General features: G+C 40.5%; 1 protein-coding gene across 2 annotated transcripts in view; it reads right to left on the minus strand.

Moving 5' to 3' along the window:
* Positions 1–16,272: 16,272 nt before the first annotated feature.
* Positions 16,273–24,426, minus strand: part of LOC138747732 (inactive phospholipase C-like protein 2) — a 190,444-nt gene continuing 182,290 nt past the window's right edge. For both annotated transcript variants that reach the window (XM_069907246.1, XM_069907247.1), the window contains one exon: positions 16,273–17,468. In XM_069907246.1, coding sequence (XP_069763347.1) covers positions 17,262–17,468 — 207 coding nt within the window. In that variant the 3' untranslated portion in view covers positions 16,273–17,261. The remainder of the gene's footprint in view (positions 17,469–24,426) is intronic.

Below are 24,426 nucleotides of genomic sequence, written 5' to 3' on the forward strand. Positions count from 1 at the left end.
CTTGCTGACCGTTTGCGTCCTGACTGTAAACTTAGTTTTCTCACTGACCACTTCTCCTTTAACCCCTTGAACTGGAGCAGCATTACAGTCAATTCATTGGGAGTATCTAGTTTAGAGAAATTTACACTAGAACACATTGCTTATAAATGCTGCAAAGTAATTACAGTGAAAGTATAGCTTTTGCCATTTCATAAACAATTTCACTTTCAATGCACAACTACCATTCCGATGATTCAGCATCTAACATGTATCTTCAGTAACTTTTTCAGAGATCACTGCATGGAATAGCCTGCCATCTAGTGTAGAAAATCACCCAACTCAAGCAATGTTGTGAGACACATTTCTGATTAGAAGCAGGGATTCGTGATGCCCCATCAATAACTCCAAAAGATTGGACGTTGTGCAAAACTAACAGGCTTTTATTCACAATAAAATGGAGGCACGTCCATGCTGGTCAATTGTCCTGAACTGGGGAGGGGGCTGTGGAACAGGCACCTTTATTTAGGAGTCTGTGGGAGGAGCCACAGGGTACAGCCAGCCCAGGGGTGTGCCCTTACAGACAGGGGTTTACCACAATTTGCAGATTGGGAAATGGAAAGAATACTCACATCTGAACTTGTCCTGCAGGGCACCTTTAATCATGTTCTCTTCACTTTGGAGTTCTTCCCTGTCGACCTGATGTTAAGAAATTCATTGTTCTCTGACACTAACACCTTTGTCTCTCACTTTGGTTTCAACTTTTATTCCTCTGTTTCCTTTCACAGAAACTCTGCATTCACAGAACTACCCCCTCCCCCAATTGATTCTTAGCTTTTCTCCCCTGCCCTCATGCCCATGACAACTAAGGCCTCTTAGATGTCGGCCTGTGCTCCTCCCCCTGCTCATTCTCCCCCTTCCTTTGTATTCAAGCTCCTGCCTGCTTTTTGCTCATATCTTGACAGAGAACTCAGGCCTGAAATATTGGTTTTATATTTTTGCCTCCTAGGGATGCTGTGGGATCTGCTGAGTTTCTCTAGTTAATTCAACTTTTTGTTTTGTTATGAGAACTGTCTATTGCAGAACTTGTTTCAAGAAATGTTACAGTGCCACAAATCACGAAGGTATTTTAATTACAGGGTTAATGCTTGACATTATTAGCAACAAATTTACAGTATGATTTCATAAGTGGCTAAAGCTATTGGTCTCAACATGTATGTGTAAATGTAGGCAGCAACAATTTAGCATTCTATTGGTCCATGCCCCTGCTTTCACCCATCTTAACTCCATCCCGATTGGTTCAACCCCAAGCAAGAATTCAACCAATTATCTCTTTCCAAATTAAGCTTACTCTTGTAGCCCAGCAGAAAGCCGGAATCAATCTCGAGAGCCTTCTTTCTTAGTTTGGCTAAGCTATGTGTTTGCACGTTATACTAGGTTAGCTCACTGAGACCTTTAATTATGTATTTTGGGCTGCACCATTTCATCGGATGCAAAGATCGACAACGAGATAGACAACAGACTCGCCAAGGCAAATAGCGCCTTTGGAAGACTACACAAAAGAGTCTGGAAAAACAACCACCTGAAGAAACACTCAAAGATCAGCGTGTACAGAGCCGTTGTCATACCCACGCTCCTGTTCGGCTCTGAATCATGGGTCCTCTACCGGCATCACCTACGACTCCTAGAACACTTCCATCAGCGCTGTCTCCGCTCCATCCTCAACATTCATTGGAGTGTCTTCATCACCAACATCGAAGTACTCGAGCTGGCAGAGTCCGCAAGCATCGAATCCACGCTGCTGAAGACCCAACTGTCACGTCTCCAGAATGGAGGACCATCGCCTTCCCAAGATCGTGCTCTATGGCGAGCTCTCCACTGGCCACCGAGACAGAGGTGCACCAAAGAAGCGGTACACGGACTGCTTAAAGAAATCTCTTGGTGCCTGCCCCATTGACCACCGCCAGTGGGCTGATCTCGCCTCCAACCGTGCATCTTGGCACCTCACAGTTCGGCGGGCAGCGACCTCCTTTGAAGAAGTCCGCAGAGCCCACCTCACTGACAAAAGAGGAAAAACCCAACACCCAACCCCAACCCACCAATTTTCCCTTGCAACCGCTGCAACCGTGCCTGCCTGTCCCGCATCGGACTTGTCAGTCACCAACGAGCCTGCAGCAGACGTGGACATACCCCTCCATAAATCTTCGTCCGCGAAGCCAAGCTGAAGAAAATAGAGTGAGTGGCCACAGGTGACATCCTGTGGCCAAGTTATGAAATGGCAGGTATCCATATTATCACTGTCCTTTACAAGAAATTAAATCTATTAAATAATTAATTTTAAGTATTTCTAGTACAGTAAAAAAAAACAGTATCCGGCACCCTTGGGGATTGGTAGATGCTGGATAAGTGGAAGTTCCCAGCTGCTTGAGACTGCGTGTTGTGTGGATTGGCCAACTGACCGATAGAGGGGCACCAATTTTAAACTTTCACATTTGTTACCTATTTATTTTCCGCAATTATTTTTTGGCAGTTGTTTGAGGTTGTCGGTTGCTTGAATTCCGATAACGGGGATTTTACTGTATTTTAAATGTTTTGTTCTTTTAAAATGTTTAATATTTTTAAAAGATGTTTTGTAATCTGATAAATTTTTTAAAAGGCTTTGAATTCAGGTGTCAGGCTGTGATTTGGCTTAGTCGGCTTTAATAGTTCAGGACCTGCTCTATGGAGCATTATATAGTGCTGGTAGATTTTTCCCAAGTAAGTCGAGACGTCATGGTAGGGATGTGCTGAGCATAAAAGGCTCATTGGGTCCCAAGAAATTCTTGGGAAATACAGTCATGTTGTCGAACTGCAGACTGGGCATTTATCATCCACACGATAACTGTCTGAATCTATTGCCCCAAAGTGTGCAAGGTTCCTAAGCAGAGTACAGGTATACCCCGCTTTACTCAGATTCTCTTTTACAAAGAAACCTGTGTTCACTTTTACAAAAGGATGTTATGAAAGCAGCAAGCTTTTATAGAGACTGCGCGCCCTTCCCGAGCAGCTCCTTCCCCGAGAACTATGATGAGATGTCAATAGATAGATGACCCTCTTCCTCTCTCCCTCCTCCATCCCATTCTCCTGTACCTCCCACCCAGTGGCATCACTAGGGTTGGTGTTACCCACCCCATGGACCGAGTGTACCAAGCGTAGAAGAAACAAGTGTGCTTTCCTTGTATCCTTGTATGTTCGGGATGGCAGCAGCAGCACTGAATGGGGGGTGGGGGCTCTGGCCAGAGCTTAAGTAAATTTTTACTTTAAAGGATGTGTATTTATCACATCAGTCCAGATTTTAATAAATGTTAGTGTTATTTTAGGTTTTATATGTTATTAGGTATGATTTTGAAGGTTATTTTTTTGGGTCTGGGTATGTTCAAAACATTTCCCATGGAGATCAGTGGTCATCGCTTCTTCACTTCACGCCATTTTGGCTGACGAGAGGTTCTTGGGAATGCTCCAGTTTCGCAACGTCGGATGTTCCTGCATTAGGATGGAAACATTTCAAAAAGGAAACAGCCCATTGGTTGCAGTGAATCTAAAAATGCAACTTTAATTGCTGTACACTCAGATTTCCAATCTAGGAGCCACATATACAAACATTCACCTTCTTAGAGGGGATGGTGGTCTCACACAATTTCCTTGCAAACAGCAGCAGTTTCATTGCAAAGTCCATCAGCCACTTAAAACTGTGTATGTGAATTGATTCAAGAGGACCAGATATTTAGAATGAATGCCTATGTTTCTTGGCATCATCAATGCTGATAAAACAGTTTTAAATGTGTGAGAGATTCCATGGCTCTCAGCCTATGTTAGCCATTTGGGGCTCGGTAAAGTTTTGCACCTCCTTTGACCCCAGCTGAAGATCCCATTTGAAATACTTCTTCAACAGGGAAGTAATGTCTTCACAGGTCCTGGCTGCCTCTGGGATGTTGTCAGCCAAAGAGACCCCCTGAGGTTCTTGTCTCTTGCCCATTGTGAGAATGCCATTGGCTTGGTTCTCTAGACCAAGGAGAAGATGGTGCAGTCGGCTCTGGAAGGCCTGGGCATTTGTTTTCCTCTTGTCCAAAGTAAGGAGGCCAGCTGCATGATTTCCACTTCCATGAAGGAAATTAATAAGTTCACATGAGCATGTTTGCTGGCGACAGCACTTAGGGACAGTGGGAGAAGCAATGACTAGGGAGCAGAGCAGGGCCAGAGTTAGAATTACACCCGTCTTCTGCAAGAGCAAGAAAATACTTTAGCTGAAATAAGACAGTGTAACCTAGACTGTAATGAGCAATAAAGCTAAGTTATTCAGTTCATTGAAAACTAAAGTATATTGAAATAGAATTGATATGTTATTTTCATTGCTACATGAACACAAATATCTACTGGGAGTACCCTGCTTTATTGTTCAGATACAATGTTATATCCCCTCAGATGAATGTGAACATCTACTTTGAAGGGCAAGGGAGGTGTCCCCAGCATCCTGGTCAATATTTATCTCACCATCATACAAAAAATAGATTATGTGTTGATTATAACAATGCATTGTAGCGGCGGCTACACTGCTAACGGAAGGATTGCACAACCAGACAGGTTGAGTTCAGTGAGCAAGAACTGATTTATTGCAGTCTGCCTGGCTGCGGACTTGGCTGAGAACTGCGCTGGGGGGCCCCGACGTCACCAGGGTGTCACGTGGGTCCCGAAGCTAGGGCTTCTGAGGAAACTCCTGATGGCGCCATTTTGGCCAGCTGTCCTGCCGCGTGCGTGACAAGCAGGGCTGGTTTGCCTGCCTAATGGCGTACCACCACAGCGTGTGTGTGTGTGTGTGTGTGTGTGTGTGTGTGTGTTTGTGAACTTGCTAAGTATCGAGTACAGAGTACAGCAAAACCCCTGGTATTTGGCACCTACAGAGATTGGTAGATGCCAGATAAGTGATATTTCCAATGCCTAACTAATACACTTGGATTAAGAATAAACATTTTAAAAGACAAAAATACTCTTCTGTACTTACACTGAACAAATGTCACTTGCATGAATATATAAAACTTAAATAGTTCTTTGAAAACATTTAACCATCACTGCATCTTCAGGTTCCTCTCCCTCCACGGAGCCGCTCAAAAGATGAACAATAACATTATGGAAAATGAACTCACCCCCCCCCACCCCCACCCACCTCCCAAGTTTCTAGGTAAAGTCTCTGACCAGGGTAACTCTTACTAAGCAGGGATAAAGTGACCCTTTGAGAGAGTCACCCCAATGGCAAGTGGCATCAACCAGCTCTTCATCCTGGACCACCCCATTGCTGTTTCACACAACTTTATTTAAACAGCTGCTAGGAGCAAAGCCTGGCCAAGGCCCTCTGCTGGCTGGATATTCACTCCCCATTTCACCAAATGTTTCCATGTTATTTCAGAGAACATTTACTTTTACAATTTAAAATTTTTATATAAATGTTCATTTGTTCCTATTTAATCTATCTATTTATTTACCTCAATTTTGTTTTATTGGTTGCTTGAGTATGCCGGCTGCTTGAATTCCGGATAACAAGGGTTTTACTGGAGCTGCCCAAGTTCTTCCACACTAACAATAGCGATTAAAATTTATAACCATTTGAAAGGGATGGAAATGGAAGTCTTTCTTTTCCTTCTACACAGTTACTACTAAGTGCCACCAACACTTTCTGATTTTATTCCAGATTTCAGTGTCCACAGAGTTTTGCTTTTGATGCTTGACTGAATTTTAAATTTAGTCCCCATGGAGGGGAGACCATCTAGAAACACAAAGTGGAGACTCTCTATCTGCCTTACAGTAGACAAAAGTTAAAAAAATTTAATCTCTGTTACATTCTAAATGTAGTATTACGTGACAATAATTGAACTTTTACCTTTAGCATGCCCTTTCAGCCCACGAGTCCCTGCCGCCCAATTACACCTAATTGAACCACAACCCCTGGTACATTTTGGAAGGTGGGAGGAAACCGGAGATCCTGGTGAAAACCCATGCCAACATGGGAAGACCATACAATCTCCTTACAGATAGCACCCTGTTCGAACCTTGGTCCCAACTGCTGGCATTGTAACAGCATTGAGCTAACTGCTACACTAACTGTGCCTCCCGCTAATTTGACATTACATGAGAAGGAAATGAATAATGCTCGTCATCATCTGGTGTGTGATTGGTATCTTTTTTTTTATACATTAAGCTTTTCCTGTAACATTTGACAATGTTGTGGGAGTCATTTAAAAAAAAATTTTCTTCCCTAATCACTGAATAAATAAATATATATGTGAGGTATTTTGTCTCTGCTAAAGAGAAGATGGGTTCTACTAAAAGGAATGCAAATGACTCGTATAATGCTGCCGTATCCACATATGTGGGTATTCAACAATATGTACTGAAAAGCACTGCTCTAAATATATATCGGCAGCATGGTTGGCAGTGCCAGCGATTGGTGAAACCCTGCACTCTCTATAAGGAGTGTAGTGGTAGAGTGCTAGTGACACTCCTTAGCATGAGAGGGAGTTGGAGACTAGTTTGTTGCAGCTTTGTGGATTCAAGATGCATGCCTCCAAACGGTCATGAATGAGTTCTTTAGCTAATAAAGTCTAGTGGTTTTAATAGAACCCAAATGTCTTTACTAAAATAAACATCACATGGTACTAGGAGTGTGAATCAATCGTTATCAGCAGAGATATGGAGAGTGTAAAGACTTATGACGCTGTAAATTGGACTGGAAATGTCAACAAAAAGTGGAGGCTGTTCAACCAAAGATTCATGGTGCACCTGAAAGCTATTTGACTCAATAGTGAACCTGATGCGCAGAAGACTGCATTGTTACTTACCGTGGCGGGACCTCAAGCACATGAGGTTTTCAATACACTTGTTTTTGCCAGGGCAGCTGACCAGAACAAGTTTCCTCAGGGACTCCAGTTTCCTCCTACAATTCGAAGCGTACCAGGGGTGTAAGTTAATTTTGTGTAATTTGGGTGGCACAGACTCGTGGGCCAAAATGGCCTGTTGCTGTGCTGTACGTCTAAATTTAAATTTATCAATTTAAATTTTGTAGGATTGTATTTAAGACTAAATTTGCATCCAGAATTTTTCCATGCAGGATTTCAATGGTTCTTTTCAGTATGTTTAAGTTTTAATTTAGTATCTAAACCCATTATTATCATCTTCCGAGCTAAAGCCCCACCTCTACAATCATGGAATCACTCCTGGTTGCTGCGTGATAAGTTTGTTCAAGTTGAGCAGACCTAATAATAATGTGAACATCCTTGACTCACTGCAAGTGTTATTAATAATAATAGAAATTAAGCCAAAGCAATGGATCGCAGCAGGGATGTGACACCAAACACATCTCCAAATCTCAGGGTGGAGTAGAGGGAGGGAAGGACAAAGATGAACAAAGATCAGCAAACTGGAATGCAGCCAGGCTGCAAAATGTAAAGGATGACTACAAAAAGAGGCAAGGGTATTTAAACAAGGAAATCATTCGAAATAAAAATCTAATTAATCAGAATGGACGTATAAGAAAACAGGAATTGGACAAGTGATTCAATTAAAAGGTCGGCAAAGACAGTAGATTTCAAATAGCGGTGAATCATTGGGCTGGGAAAATCAGTACGAAAAACATGCAAGATGAAAGAAAAAGCCAGAATAACAAGCACAGAGTGACTGTGGGCAAATGTTATACTTATCAATAATTTTGGCATTTATATTAATTTAAAACATAGATTTATTCAAACTAATATTTTAGGACCTTTCAGTATTTTTGCTCAGAATTGTAGCATTTAGACCAGTGGTTCTTAACCTCTTTCTTTTCACTCACATTCCACCTTAAGCAATCCCTATGCCATTGGTGCTCTGTGATTAGTAAGGGATTGCTTAAGGTGGGATGTGGGTGGGAAAGGAAGGGTGAGAATCATTGCACTGGACCCAATTGTTACTGAAATATTTTGTTCGAGAAAAATGGTCATTGGCCCATTTTCTTTGGAGTTCTGAAACCGTGCACATAACGAGTCAATGAGGTACGATTAAAACAGTGGTTTTTCAAACTTTTTCTTCCAACCCACTTAAGCAATCCCTTACTAATCACACAATAAACATTCAAACACTGGTGATTATGCGCCTTGGGCTGGGGAAGCAGTGAGAGATGCTATATAAATGCCAGGTTTCCTATCAATAAATTCAAAGGAAACACGTTTGAAACAAAATTGACACCAAAAGACAAATCATAGAAAGTTGATATTGTTTTTTTTTCCCCCATTTCATCCAGTCTCTCACAATTTCTAAATTTCTTCTACTTACCTTAAGTTTATTTCCAATGCCTACACCCTGATTTCCTACACCCACAACCCTCAACCCAAACCCACCTTTCCCCCTTCTCACCCACACACACACGAACATTACTTTTATTGCAGCAACTTCCATCTCCGCGAATCCTTTACAGAAATATCAAGCGGTATGTTCTTGTCACAGATGTTCCGCTCTATGAGACGAACTGAGAAGCAGCAACTCTTCAATCCTTTATTTATATTGTTTTCCTTTCCTTATATTCATCAGCATTTTGTTGACAGACAAAGGCACCATTAAAACCTACCGGAACAAAAGTGATTCACAGAAATTTTCTTCATTTAAAGCCATTCATTAGTTGTTATGCTATTCATATTGGGGGAAAAAAATGGAAAATAGAAAACCTCTTTGCACTAATATTATCTGGAATAACAATGTCACTGTTGGATTTGTGCTGTTAATAGACTATTGGGCCTTTGAGAGGGAGACAGTTTGTTTCAGTTTATCTATCCTTCTTTTCAAATTCGTCTCATTCAGCTTCACCTGATTAGCTCAGAAAATTGTAACCTAGCACTGATTAGCTCCTGATCACTAAAAGGAATGTGCTCTTCCTTCCGAGAGATGAGGCTTATTAAACCTTTTTACATTAATTGCTTTTCATTCATTTCTTTCTGAGTCAAGGCTTCGATTTTAGAGCTACAGGTATTTTCAACTTGGTGTTATTTTGCTACAGTCTACATCAAAACAAAACTTACCTGGTTTAAGTCTAGTCTCATGTCCCCAAATTTTAGCCATGTTTCCTTTTTAGTCTTTGATATGAAAAATTAAGTAGGTTAAATAAGGATTTGGAAGCATATTCTTTTTTATTTATTTATTTTTTTTATTTTTCACACTATGAACCAGACTGACCAAAATACACGCAAACATTTCCCTCTTGAATATACAGTGTCATTTTCTCCCCTTTTTCCCCCCTCCCTTCCCTCCCTCCTTCCCACCCACTCAATGTTCAACATATATGATACATTAAACCCATTAAACAATGTCATCACACAATGAAAATAAACAAGAAATTTGTGTCATCTACTTTTACACACTGGGTCAGTTCATTTCGTCTTCTTCTCCTTCTGTCATTTTAGGGGGTGGAGGCCGCGGTAGGACTTCTCTGTTGTGTTCCATGTACGGTTCCCAAATTTGTTTGAATACTGTGGTTATTTCTTAAATTATATGTTATTTTTTCCAATGGAATACATTTATTCATTTCTATATACCATTGCTGTATTCTCAGGCTATCTTCTAATTTTCAGGTTGACATAATACATTTTTTTGCTACAGCTAAGGCTATCATAATGAATCTTTTTTGTGCTCCATTCAAATCAAGTCCAAGTTCTTTACTTATTTTACTTAGAAGAAAGATCTCTGGATTTTTTGGTTTGTTGCTTTTTGTGATTTTATTTAATACCTGATTTAGATCTTCCCAAAACTTTTCCACTTTCTCACATGCCCAAATTGCATGTACGGTTGTTCCCATTTCTTTCTTACAGCGAAAACATCTGTCTGATACTGTTGGGTCCCATTTATTTAACTTTTGGGGCGTGATATATAGCCTGTGTAACCAATTATATTGTATCATGAATAACCTCGTGTTTATTCTATTTCTCATAGTTCCGGAGCATAGCTTTTCCCATGTTTCATTCTTTATCTTTATGTTTAGATCTTGTTCCCATTTTTGTTTGGGTTTACAGCTTGTTTCCTCATTCTCTTTCTCTTGCAGTTTGATGTACATGTTTGTTATAAATCTTTTAATTATCATTGTGTCTGTAATCACATATTCACATTAGCTATAGAACCACTGGCAGAACTGATAAGAACAGAAAATAAAATAAGAGGGATAAAAATAAAAGAGAAGGAGTATAAAATCAGTCTATTTGCAGATGACGTTACAGTATACTTAACAGAGCCAGAAATATCAATAAAAGAATTACATAAGAAATTGAAGGAATATGGAGAAGTGTCGGGGTACAAGATCAATGCAAATAAAAGTGAAGCGATGGCAATGAATAATGCAGATTTCTCAAAATTTAAGAAAGAATCACCATTCAGATGGCAAACACAAGCAATCCGATACCTAGGTATTAGACTAGATAATAATCTAGGCCATCTATACAAATTAAATTATCAGCCATTAATGAAGAAATTACAAGACGACTTAGAACATTGGAAAGATTTACCACTAACACTGATAAGAAGGGTAAATTACATTAAAATGAATATCTTCCCAAGGATACGATACCTATTCCAATAGTTACCAATTCACCTAACAGAGAAATTCTTCAGGGAGCTAAAGAAAATAATAAGGACATTTTTATGGAAAGGGGGGAAACCGAGGATAGCGCTAGATAAATTAACAGAATGGTACAAACAAGGGGGCTTATAGCTACCAAACTTTAAGAATTATTATAGAGCAGCACAATTAAGGTATCTATCAGATTTTTATCAAACAAGGGAAAAACCAGATTGGACCAGATTAGAGCTAGATAAAATAGGGGAGAAGGTACCTGAATGTATACTATACAAGTGGGATGAAAAGCTGGTGCAACATGGGAATTCACCAGCACTGCACCATCTGCTCAACATTTGGAAGAAGATTCACGTAGAAAGGAAAAAATAAAACTAATTACCAACTACCAAAATTAATATTGACGCAAAATCAACTAATCCCTTTCACAATAGATAACCTTTCCTTTAGAGAATGGGAGAGAAAAGGGATCAAAAGAATAGAAAATTGTTTTTCGGGAAATAAATTATTATTTTTTAAACAAATGAAGTACAAATCACGGTACGATGTTTGCATACCACCAACTGAAAACCTACTTGAAGGACAAATTGGGAAGCAGGTTGAGGTTACCAGAAGGAAGTAATTTTGGAAGCATATTCTTTGAAGTGATTTTGTCAGTGTCAATAAAGTTACTGAATTTTTTTTCCTGTAAAATTCTTTCTCACTTTTGTCATGAATTTTCTATGCTCATTGATGGGTATGTCCAAATGTCCATGGCACTGACTGGGAACCAAACTGCAGTGACTTGACTTAGTAAAATAGAAGTGAGAGCATATTGCATATCATTTATAACATTATGTATCATTCCTTCAATTTACGATTGGAAGAGAAGTTTGCCAGGACAAAACAGAAACAAAAATGATACTATTTTCAGTACATTGAGGCAATTCAGCTGTGTTGTTCCTGTAAGATCCATTCAATTAAGTTCAAGGTAATTGTCAGAGGACATACATGACATCACATACAACCGTGATTCTTTTTCCGGCGAGGCAGGCAAAATTTCTACTTATCAGTGGCATAAACTACTCAAGAAAATGATACATATACAAAAAAAATAGAAATATAAACAAAGAGAGAAATGTAAACAAACTAACTGCAAATACAGAAGAAAAAAAAATAAGTAAATGGGCGACAAGATTTGCGTGGCGGTTAGCACAACACTGTTACAGTGGCAGCGATCAGGACCGGGGTTCGAATCCCACGCTGTCTGTAAGGAGTTTGTACTTTCTTCCTGTGTCTACGTGGGTTTTTCCCAGGGACTCCGGTTTCTTCCCACCATTCAAAATGTACGGGGGGGGGAGGTGTTGGAGGTTAATTGGGTGTAATTGGGCTGCACGGGCTTGTGGGCTGAAATGACCTGTTACTGTGCTGTATGTCTAAATTAAAAATTTAAATAACATACAAAGTAAGAGTCCTTAAATGAATCTGTTATTTAGGAGTCTGATGGCGAAGGAAGCAACTGTCCCTGAACCTGGTGGTGTAGGTCTTGTGGCCCCTGTACTGTATCTCTTTCCTGTTGGCAATAGCATGTCCTGAGTGGTGTGGATCCTTGATGATGGCAGCATTCCATATAGATTTCCTTGATGGTAGGGAGAGTTTTGCCAATGTATTATTGGGCTGCGTCCAGTACCTTTTGCAGGACTTCCCATTCAGAGGTATTGGCGCCCCCATACATTTTCAATTACACTTCTGTATGAGGTTTGCGAAGTATATTGAACCTCCACAAGCTTGTGAGGAAGTTAAGACACTGACACGCTTTCTTCATGATGACATTGGTATGTTTGGTCCAGGAAAGGTCCTCTGTGTTAATGACTCCCAGGAATTTAAATTTGCTCACTCTCTCCACCTCTATTCCCCAATGTTCACTGGATTGTACAACTCTGATTTTCTCTTCCTGAACTCAGCCATCAACATTTGGTGACATTGAGTGAGAGGTTGTTGTTAGTTTATCATTAGTCCAAGCTCTTTCTCCACAGCCATCATTTTTCCATTTTCAACCACTAATGTATATATTGAAGGTCACTGTTGAATATTCTTCAAATCTAAATTTGAACTTTGATTCAATTTCTACTCTGGTCCAACTTTAAAGTTCAAGAATAATTAGTTTCATTTTCACCATTCATATTGACCAGTACACAATCAGCCATTTACCATGGTTCAAACTATATTTATATTTGGTTATATGGCACCCTCTGCTGGATGTGTCCACGAACACATACTGCTCAGAAATATTTATGTTTCTAGATTTCATATTTCTAGATTTATTGTCAGAGTACGTACATGACATCACATACAACCCTGAGATTCCATTTTCCTGCAGGCGCATCACAATGATCACTAATTGGTAGTGCAACGGTATTTTAAAGGTTTAAGTAATGGGAATTCTGTAGCCCGCGGAAATACCCCGTGAGTCGCCGGTGCCATCTTGTTTTTTTTAACTAACACACAGGGACCCACACATAAGTGACAGATATACAAACCTGCCCATACACATGCAATTGCACGTACAGACATGCATGTGCAGATCCATTTTAACATTTTTTTACCTGCACTGGAGTGCCAAGATGGTGCTGATCTTTGCACCAAATCTGCATTTTCTGTCCTCAGGAACCCTACGGTAGGCCTTGGTCAGAGGCTTGAGCACTGACCTTTTCTTCTTTCCTCACCCTATCACACCTGGGCCCACTTCTGGACTCTACGGAGCATGAAGTGAAGTGTGCACCAAGCTGAAGATTGGCACCACAGATGTCAATGAATTGCTACAAATGGCACATGTCTGGAATACAGCCCCTATGGAGCACATAGGCAAATGCATACACCCAGAGTGTATGCATTACTCTGTGACAGAGTATTTAGAGGTGGTTTGGGAGGAATTGTTAGAGCAGCTTGCACACATACAGTTTAAAACACAGAATATTTGCAGGACTTTTGCAGAATGCTTTTTGCAGGAGGGAACGAAGTATCGACTTGTCTGGGAGAGCATGTGATCTTTGCAGGCAGAGGAGAAGGGTTTTGCTCTTGGAGAGGAAGGGTGTGAAATAGAGAGGAGAGATACAGAAATCTGTTCCAGAGGGACAAGCTGGAAAACTTTGGAAGGACGCCTGGTCAAAGGAGAAGACTGGCGGTGTGAAAGGTGACCTGAAAGAAAGAGGATCATCTGGAGAACTCTGAAGGAGGCAAGTTTCGTCAGCAAGACTGATTGAGAAGGAATCAGTTGCAGATGTCCTGGAAAAGGAGTCTCTCTCTGAAAACCAACAAGAACCTTCCTGAGTGGTAATTATTTGCCTGTTAAGCACCAAAAGCTGGTGAACTTTGTTAATGCTAACTTCTGTGCAACCAGTGAGATTGGACTGTAATCCAAAGAACTTTTCTTATCTTAAATATACATTACACACACCTGCGCTTAGTATCAGAGGGGGGATTAAGTAGTTAGGTAGGTTAAATAATAAGTTAAAGTTTAATTCTGTTTTCTTGTTCAAATATAATTAAAAACAAGTTTTGTTTAAGTAACCCTGTGTCGTGGTGCATATCTATTACTGCTGGTTTTTGGGGTCCTCTGGACTCCATAACAACAGTGAAAATGAATCCTTAATGCTATTATAAACTGAATTTACCAGAAACATTCAACAAGGTTGAACATTCTTCTAATAAAAGCACACGGAGAAGCTCAACAGGTCTCGCAGGGTCTAAAGGAGGTAAAGATATTACCGACATTTCGGACCGGAGCCACTCTTCAAAGTATTAGGAAATAAAGTATTAGGAAGGTGTCAGAATAAAAGCTGAAGACTGACAGAGGGGAGGTTTCCAGATCAACAGAATGTGTTAATTGGATATAATAAGAGGAAAGGTGAGAATTGATTTTGGCTCTGTGAAAGGAGAGGGAGAGTTGAGGTAAAGGCTATAGGGGAGGATTTCTGTGTGTTTTTAGTACAATCACATTGTCTGCAGACTTTCGTGTTTCACTCTGAACAGTTTAATGTCTCATTTGCAATCTGGACTGGAAACATCCTGTGACTATTGTAGTCCTTCTACTAATGTGGTAGAAATTTAATCCTAGCATTTAAGGAATATCTTTTCTGAGAGCACTTTTCACTGCCGTTGAAAATCTGTATTGATGAAGGTAGGGCAGTAGATGTGATGCAGATGGATTTTAGTAAGGCGTTTGACAAAGTCTCCCCATGAGAGACTTGTTCACCAAGTCATGAGAACCATGGATGGATTTAGAATTGGCTAGAAAGCAGAGAGTATTAGAGGATGGAAAATGTTCTGCCTGGAGGTCAATGACTATGGAAGTTCTGTGGAGATCTGTTCTGGGATCCCTGCTCTTTGTGATTTTTATAAATGACCTAGATGATGAAGTGGAGGGGTAGGTTAGTAAGTTTGTGGATTATATGAAGTTTGGAAGAGCTGTGGATAGTGTTGAAAATTGTCATATATTACAAAAGGATATAACAGGAGGCAGAGTTGAGCAGAAAAATGGCAGATGGAGTGCAATCTTGATATGTGTGAGGTGATGCATTTTGAAAGGTCAAACTTGAAGACGGAGTACATGGTTAATGGTTGGATGCTTAACAGTGTGGAAGAAGAGGGACATTCATCGGGAGAATTTGATTTAAAGAGTTGAGAGGTCATGTGGCAACTCTACAAATCTCTGGTGAGACCACACTTAGTGTTCAGTTCTGGTCACCTCATTACAGGAAGGATGTGGAAGCTATGGAGGGGATTTATAAATCTTAATAGGGAAGGTTAGCAGAGCTGGGGCTTTTCTCTTTGGAGCAAAGAAGGATAAGAGGTGACTTAACAGATGTTTTCAAGATTCTGAGAGGCATAGAGCCAGCATTTTAATGGACATTTATTTTCAAATTAACGATTTGTTGTGGACCTCAGGAAACTTTCATTGGAAAAGTAAGAGATGCTCTTTGTTCCACTCCACTACTTTATGCATTAGTCAACAACGGTGCATAATGTTGATGGTCATTCTGACCAACTTACTAGCGTTTCTCCTCAAATAACAAGAAATTCACGCCCCACCAACTCTGAATGAATGAGATTCTCATTATCCCCTTCTAGGTTTTCACAAAAATGTGAGAAAATAGGAAGAGGACTGGACCATGCTAAATTCTCTGGCATTCATTGACTGCCCAGTTATGACTCTTCAGATTGAATTTAAAATTTTCTTGAAAAATGTACAAACACATTTTCTTTAAACTTTGTCTTTTGTACTTTCTAATTCAGTAAATATGAAAACATTGTTCTTTTGCCCCTACTAATCACAGCCTGGTTGCCTGCTGCAACGAGGTCATGGCAGTGTCCGACTTCAACTTCGTCCTTCCAGTGAGTTTGAATGGTGCCAAGGATCACACTTCACATAGTTGGAAGAACAGTTAGTTTATTTATAATGTGTTTTTTTTCTTCTTTCATAGCAGCTCAATGACATCACAGAGAAATTCAACAAAAAAAATAAAATCTGTTTGCCTGATTTTTTTTTATACACGGGAGGATGTAAAACCCTCTAGAAACATGTCAGCCTTGTAATTTATTAATTGCATTTATACCCTATTACTTTTAAACTGAAGAGTTCCGTTAATGTAAAATAAGGTCTTTCATCCCTGATCAACAGCTGGAGAGAAAGATGCAAATGAATTTTCAAAACAATTTATTTAGAAATTCAAAATGGGAAACATAAATATTAATTTGCATGGTTGTATTACACATTATTAGATGGAGTAATTGCCCAGTCACAAGAACTGGAAGGGGGACAATGTTTGGATCTGACAGGTCCTTTTGAAGTGAAGTGAAGTGAAGTAGGAGAGTACATGATGGTTTCAACACATTCTTTCTATTCACTAAACTAATGAATCTATCCCTTTGCCGGTGATGAAATGGAACTCGAGTTTCAACCTCAGGTTGAAAGTGACATAACCATTGGAGGAATTTTGTTCAATTGTTTAGCATTTTCAGTCAGATTCCGACCTCATTACCAGGCTTGTTATCCACCTATTCATAGCCAAAATGTAGCAAATATACTCTACCTGTTCTAGAACTTTTTTTGCAAGGTTTATAATAAGCACCTGAACAACACAAAGGTCATTTCATACACAGACCTGAGACTGGCAACAGTTGTGCTCTCCATCCAGTTTTGGGCCTCTAATCATGGATGTGACCCAGCTTCTAAAGAGCAAACAAAATATTTTTCTGAACTTAAAATGATTCAGTCAAACAATTAATTTTTGTTCCCACACCATTTCTTTGTTTTAATGGAGAAATAGCCTGTTCTTGCATTGCAAGAACCTATGGAAGTACAGTCAGGTTTTGGAGCACAGAGAGTAAGGGATTATTGTACAGTAATAACATCCCACCCTCAGTAACAATCCTGATCTTTCTCAAGCAGAGTATTCTCTTAGAACGTGGGCCTCCATGGACAGACTGATGCTTCCAAATATTCTCAGCATCTTCTGTTTTAATCTCAGGAGTTGGGTTGTCCTAAATTTTTGACAGAAAACTGATTAAACCCAGCATCAGTGTCCCATTTCCATAATGAAATGCAGTTAGATGACTCTGTCAAATCCAATTCATGTCCAACAAAATCACCTGTCAGTGGAGCTGAGCGTGTGTGTACAAATTCTTATCATTCCCATGCCTGCTGCTGCCAGCAGGAACCATTGTCACTTGTGTTCTCACTTTCAGGAATGGTCTCCAAAGCTCCTCGTGGCCGCAACTGGTCTGGAGATGTTGAGCTGCTCTTACTGATACCACAAGATTGTGCTGCATAGTGGATCTGCCTCGTGTTATCCAGTGCTTCATTCTTTGCATGCTTCAGTAGATCTGCTTGGCCCTGAAAGTGACAAATGCACAGAGATTACTCCCACTGTGGTCTCTAATTCCTTTTTACCAGCTGTGACTCATCAGATAATTTGCCAAATCTCTGAGCTGGATGCTCACAGCTTCAAATTCCACTCCAGAGATTTGAAAACAAAAAAAGTCATTCACATTTGCTTCAACACGGAGATAACTCACACTTAGTCCTGTTGTAAAACAGAACATCCTAAGTGCAATGGTCTGCTCAAATCAACAAATAGTTGCAGACAAGGAATCACACAATCAAAAGACCCATCTATAAAGGCCAATAATGCCATTGACTGGGATCGTTGTCTGAAAATTATGAGGACCCCTTCCACCCCGCACACAGCATCTTCCAGCTGCTCCCATCGGGAAAGAGATACAGGAATATCAGAGCCAGCACCACCAGGCTGAGGAGCAGATTCTTGCCACGGGCAGTGAGAATGGTGAACCACCAAAAGAACTGCTCACACTAACCATCTGAGACTCCCATATTTTCAAGTAATATTTATGTATCTATTTATTTATCTCCCTATCTATTTATCTAGCCATTCATCCATCCATTTTACCCACCCATCTGTCTATCCATTTAACATAACATAACAATTATAGCACGGAAACAGGCCATTAGGCCCTTCTAGTCCGCACCGAACCAAACACCCCTTTCTAATCCCACCTCCCTGCACAATGCCCATAACCCTCCATCTTCCTCTCATCCATATACCTGTCCAACCTTTTCTTAAATAATACAATTGACTCCGCCGCCACTATTTCTCCCGGAAGATCATTCCACACAGCTACCACTCTCTGAGTAAAGAAGTTCCCCCTCATGTTACCTCTAAACCTCTGCCCCTTAATTCTTAACTCAAAAGAATTATTTACCCATCTGTCTGTCTTAATTATTTTATTTATCCATCTATTTGTTTATTTATCTTTCTATCTATCTATTTATTTATTTATATGAGTATGTGAATTCCTGTCCTGCATACGGATTGTTTGTCCATATGTGTACTACGTCTGGTTGTGCGTCTGCATGTTTTCCACCGAGGAGCGGAGAATGCTATTTTGTCAGGTTGTACTTGTCCAATCAGATGACAATAAACTTGACTTGACAATCTTCCTTCCACTCGCACCTTACTTATTCAATTTAGATCTGCGTGCATTCTTAACACCTCAATTTATTTCACCTCCACTCTATCCAAAAGGTAAATATTGATTATCCTTTGAATATAGCAATGTAAATCCAAAATCTTTTAAAAAAAAATATAATTAGCAGTTTCAGGGATAACAAATGGGGCTCAATTTCAATCCATGTTCAACTCTAGTGTTAATTACTGAGATGACAGGATCACAGGCCTGACTATAAGGAGAAAGTAGATCAAGTGGATGTGATAAGTTTAAGATATTGAATTTGTCCGTACTATTAAACAGTAATAACTAATAGTGGGGATTCTCAATACAAGTAGTGCGTGAAATAATCTTCTGACATCATACTTATTGAGGGGCTTTAGTTGTTCAGTTTAATTTTTAATTGAAACATTGTAAAATTACAGACTTTTAACCATGAAGAGCAGCTTTTATTCAGTTTTTTTAATCTGAAAAACAACTTCTTCCATCTGAGAAGAATACAGTACAGTACAGACCCTTCGCCCAACAATGTTGTACTGATCTGCTCCACATCAATCTCATCCTTCCCTACCTCACACCCATAACTCTCTATTTTTCTTACATCCATGTACCTGTCTAAGAGTCCTTTGAATATTCCTTTTGTACCAGCTTCCACCACCACCACCCTGGCAATGCAGTCCAGGCGCCCACCAGTCTGAGATAAAAAAAAGACCTGACCTCTGACTTCTCCCCAAAACTTCCCTCCACTCACCTTGAACAGATGTCCTCTGGATTTGGTATTGTTGCTCCAGGAAGACAAACAAATGCACACATTTCTGGGTCAGATCACACTGAAACATTACTTCAAGGAACGACCATGCTCTCACAGCACTGCTGCCAATATTGGGAACACAATCCAGGTAGGTGGCCTTATTTTTTAACTTCGCTTGTACTTCCCTTTTGGCAACCATATCAGTCTGAGTTTGTATTTCTTTCTCCCTCGTCTTTACCAACCTGCCATTCCATCGATGTCCATATATTTTGCCTCAGCCAGTGACCTCATAGACTGTTCTGAGTTCTAACTCCACTTGGACTAAAGAGGAGAGTCTTCTGTATTCCCTTTTGTTTTTATTTCCCTCTTTTGGACGCTCATTCCCCAACCCTTCCTCACAGGTCTATGAACTACAACTGTGCTTTAAAGGTCCCCCTCAGTTGTTCTATTCAGAGGATATGGAATGATCCTTGAAATTCCAAAGTGTCTTTGGTTTCATCGTTAATATTCCCAAAGAGTTTTTTTAAATTTAGCCATACAGCACGGTAACAGGCCCTTTCAACCCACAAGCCCATGGGCTGTCCGATTGACCTACACCCCGGCACTTTTTTGAATGGTGGGAGGAAACTGGAGCCCCGAGGGAAAACCCATGCAGACACGGGGAGAACATACAAACTCGCAGGATTTGAACCCCAGACCTGATCGCTGATCATGCAGTTTCGTCTGGGATATATCTTATGGGGTACAATTATTACATATAAATCAGAAGGATCTGGTTACTGAAAAATAACAATTTCACATGAATGTTCGTGTAAATACTGATATGTGCGTTTGAGGTGGGTATGTAGTGAACTGCCTATCTTTTTATACATGTTTTTATTTGTACACATGTATCCTGAGTGTGTTTTTCTGGGTACTCTTTACATGTAAATGATCAAATTACACCTATAAAAAGATTAAATCTTAGGAAAGGCAATAGAGGAACTATACTCGTTAGGAAATGGAGGGCTAGAAAATGGTCTGGATTTCACATTAAAGTGAACCATGAATTACATGGACATCAAAAGGAGAAACCATTTTATTTAAAAAAAATTGCTTAGATCGAGGTTGGGAGAAGCAGGGAGAGCCGGTTGTCAAGGTGTTAACCCAATTACCACAGGTTGAAATATACTGCTGAGGACTGACTGGGTGAATCCAATCAATCTGTATTTTCGGTATTGTACAGTTCTCCGCCATGTCAGTTGGTTTATTTTAAGCATTGTGGTTTCCTCTTGAACTGTAAGAGGGAACTGATGAAAGGGAGGACATGCTGCTTCTTGGTACCTGCATGGGTCTTAGCGTGCTGTTTATCAGGACCAAATGTCAGGAACAACAGAGTGTCTCAGCATACACATGAGGACATGGGTAGGCAAGTTTCTGTCTGAATGCATGCAGTGTGTTTGAATGTGGATATCTTGTGTGCTTTTGTGTGTGCATCTCTCTATATACATTTATATCAATATATATATATTTACACACACACACACACACACACACACACACACACACACACACACACACACACACACACACACACACACACACACACACACACACACACGTTGGCATTCCCTTGCCCACATCAATCCTGCTCAACCACTCTCCTCTTCATCTTTACCATTTACTTTTCAAGAGGGTTTACTACTGCATCAAAAACAAAAACTGGGTAATGAGGAAGAGTACAAGAGGGAGATAGATAGTTGAATAGTGTCACAACATCAACCTTGAACTCAGCGTTAACAACCTAAGGGGCTGATTGTGGACTTCGGAAAGTTAAAGTTAGGAGAACATGAACAAGTCCTCACTGAGGGTTTAAGCAATGGAAAAGTTAAGAGTTTCTGCGTTTCAACATCTCAGATCTGTCCTGGGCCCTCCATGTCGATGCAATCACTCACCAGCAGCTATACTTCAAGAGGAGTTTGAGGAGATTTGGTATGTCTGCAGGTGGACCGTGGAGAGCACTCTGACTGGTTGCATCACTGTCTGATATGGAGGTGCCAATGCACAGGACAGGAAAAAAAACTCCAGAGAGTTGTGAACTCAGCCAGCATCATCACGGGCACCAGTCTTCACTCCATCAAGGATATTCACGAGGCGGTGTATTAAGAAAGCAGCCTCTATCACCCAGACCATGCCCTATTCTCATGGCTACCATCAGGAAGGAGGTACAGGAGCCTTAAGGCAAGCACCCAATGGGACAAAAAATATTGAACCACAGAAACATAGAGCAATGCAGCACAGAAATAGGCCCTTTAGCCCTCTAGTCCATGCCAAACTATTATTCTCCCAAGAGCCACTGACCTGCACCCCAACCAGTTACTTTATACCTGGCCCCTTAACCTCTGGAATGCAGTACTTCCTAGCATATGACCAATAGTCTCAGTAAACTCATCAGACCAACTTTTTTTCATACAGTGAAGATCTAACCTATTTAATCTTTCTCCATAACTCAGTTCTTGAAAACTGGGAAACATCTTCTCTGCACTCTTTCAATCTTATTGATATCTTTCCTGTCGTTAGGTGACCAAAACTGCACACAAAACTCCATATTTGGTCTTACCAATGTCTTGTACAATTTTGCCATAATATCCCAACTCCTATACTCAATACTTTGATTTACAAAGGCCAAGATGCCAAAAACTCTGTTTTCAACCCTATCCACCTGTGACGCCACTTTCAGAATGGATCTGTATTCCCAAATCCCTCTATTCTACTGCAATCTTCAGTTCCCTACCATTTACTGTGTATGTCCTTTCTTGGTTTGTCCTTCCAAAATGTAAAACCTCACACTTGTCTGCATTAAATTCCATTGGCCATTTTTCAGCCCATTTTTCCAGCTGGTCCAAATCCCTCTGCAAGCTTTGAAAGCCTTCCTCGCCATCCACAACACCTCCAATCTTAGCGTCATCTATAAACTTGCTGATCCAATTTACCGCATTTCATCCAGATCACTGATATAGATGACAATGGCCCCAATACTGATCCCCGAGGTCCACCACGAGTCACAGGCCTCCAGTCTGAGAAGCAGTCATCCACTGCCATAGGCTCCTCCTGTGTAACCAATGTTGAATCCTGTGGATTCCTTCCCCTCTGCCTTCAGATTTCTGAATGGACAATGAACCATAGATGATACCTCCCTTCCTCTTATTTTTAGACTAATTTATTTATTTCTAAATGTAATTTTACATTACAAATGTAAATTTGCACGGTAATGCTGCCACAAAGCAACAAATTTTGTGACATGATGGAGGAATTGGGAGAATGGAACAAGAGGCAGAGTGGAAGGAAGAATTGTGAAGCTAGCTGTGCATCGATGGGCTTGTCATGGTTGCTGGTATCTAAACTATAGCCTGAGATGGAAATGGAGAAAGAGGAATAGACAACATGGAGGTGAGAGCTGGGTGGAAAATGGGAGCAAAACCAATGACACTTTCATGGTTTGCATGAGTTCAGGAAGCAGCAGCCACGCTGTTAGGAAAAAGGGTTGAGGGAACGGCTATGAGCTGGCCTAAAACCCCTGTCACTTCCATGTCAGTGCCTGAAGAGTGACCCCATTAATCACCCTCTGTCAACGTGTGCATCAGAGGGATGTAAGTGAAGGCGACTCATCTGAGACAGCGGCACAAGATGCATTCTCTTCAGAGGGCCTGGGGCCGTGATTCCTTTTCATTCACTAATATGATTCGGCACAGATTCAGTGTCCACCTAATGAAGTGTTGTATTATAGATGTTGCTTGGATGTTTGGTACCTTCTGCACTTAATGCCCTCCAGATCACACATAGATCAACTGTAGCCTGAACTTTTCATCCTGAAACCTCCAGTCTGATAAATAGTTATTTTTCATCAACATGGACTCCATAACCACCAAGGAGGCTGATCTTTAATTCCATCCTCAGTTTAAGATCAACAATAAAAGCTGGCTTTGCCTGCAAAGCCCATCTTCCACAGACATATTAATCTCAGTAACCACAGCATTGAAGACGTTAAAACCACTTCAAGTAAAAACACCATGAAACTGGAAGTGTTCCACCATCCTCCTGCCCTTTGCTTTGATTTTAAAACTAACAACATTTATCCACAGTTGAGAGACATTGTATTAAACTGGAGCAACACATAACATGCTGGAAGAACTCAGTGGGTCAGGGAGGATCCATGGATGGCTTTGAACTGTATTGTGGGTGCGATGTAGAGCAATACCTGAAACCCACCACTGGGAGGCACCATGCTCCCTATAAATGCCCTGAACAGTATGCCTACCTTTGAATGAGAAAAAGTAATATATATTTCAAAGTCTTCATGCACGTTCCTGCAGATAATTGGGACGTAACTGTTAACTATCATGCAAACTACATAGGAGAAACGCAGGAGAATCCGAAGCTAAATGCCATCCGCTGGGGGATATTAACAGGGTGAGCAGCATCGGGGGGGAGAAAAAGAATGGTCTACATTTCAAGCCATGACCCTTTGTCTCGATAAAGGGTTTTGGTACATACGACACAGATAGAATGATTCTTTTGAGAAATATCTGACAGAAAATATATTTCAGGTAATGGCGATGAGCGCTTGACATGATCCCCAGCCATATTCTTTTATATAATCTGACTGGTTTTCAAATTTCTCCATCCCTTCCTCTCAGAAATCTCCAGGAGGCTTTCATTCTGGGTGGTGTTGATCCTTGAATTGTGACCAACTCTAAAACTCTCCTCCTTTCACCCAATCTTCGAGAGGCTTTGAACAGATTTATGGTCGTCCAGCCTAATTTCTTAACAAAGCCTGGGGTTAATGTTTGATTGTTAAAACTCCCACAAAGCAGCTTGAGGAAAGTTGTCACGCTGAAGGTGCTATTTAAATTCACTTTAAAAAAAAATTATTTACAGCCGATTCCAGTCATTTAAACTCATGCATCCCAATTAGACCCAATTTAACCTACCACCCCGTGGGTTTTGGAGGGAGGGAGGAAACTGGAACACCCGCAGAAAACCCCATGCAGACACAGGGAAAATGTTCAAATTCCTTACGGGCATTGACGGATTT

Source organism: Narcine bancroftii, chromosome 12, assembly GCF_036971445.1.
Source record: "Narcine bancroftii isolate sNarBan1 chromosome 12, sNarBan1.hap1, whole genome shotgun sequence".
NCBI classification, from domain to species: domain Eukaryota; kingdom Metazoa; phylum Chordata; class Chondrichthyes; order Torpediniformes; family Narcinidae; genus Narcine; species Narcine bancroftii.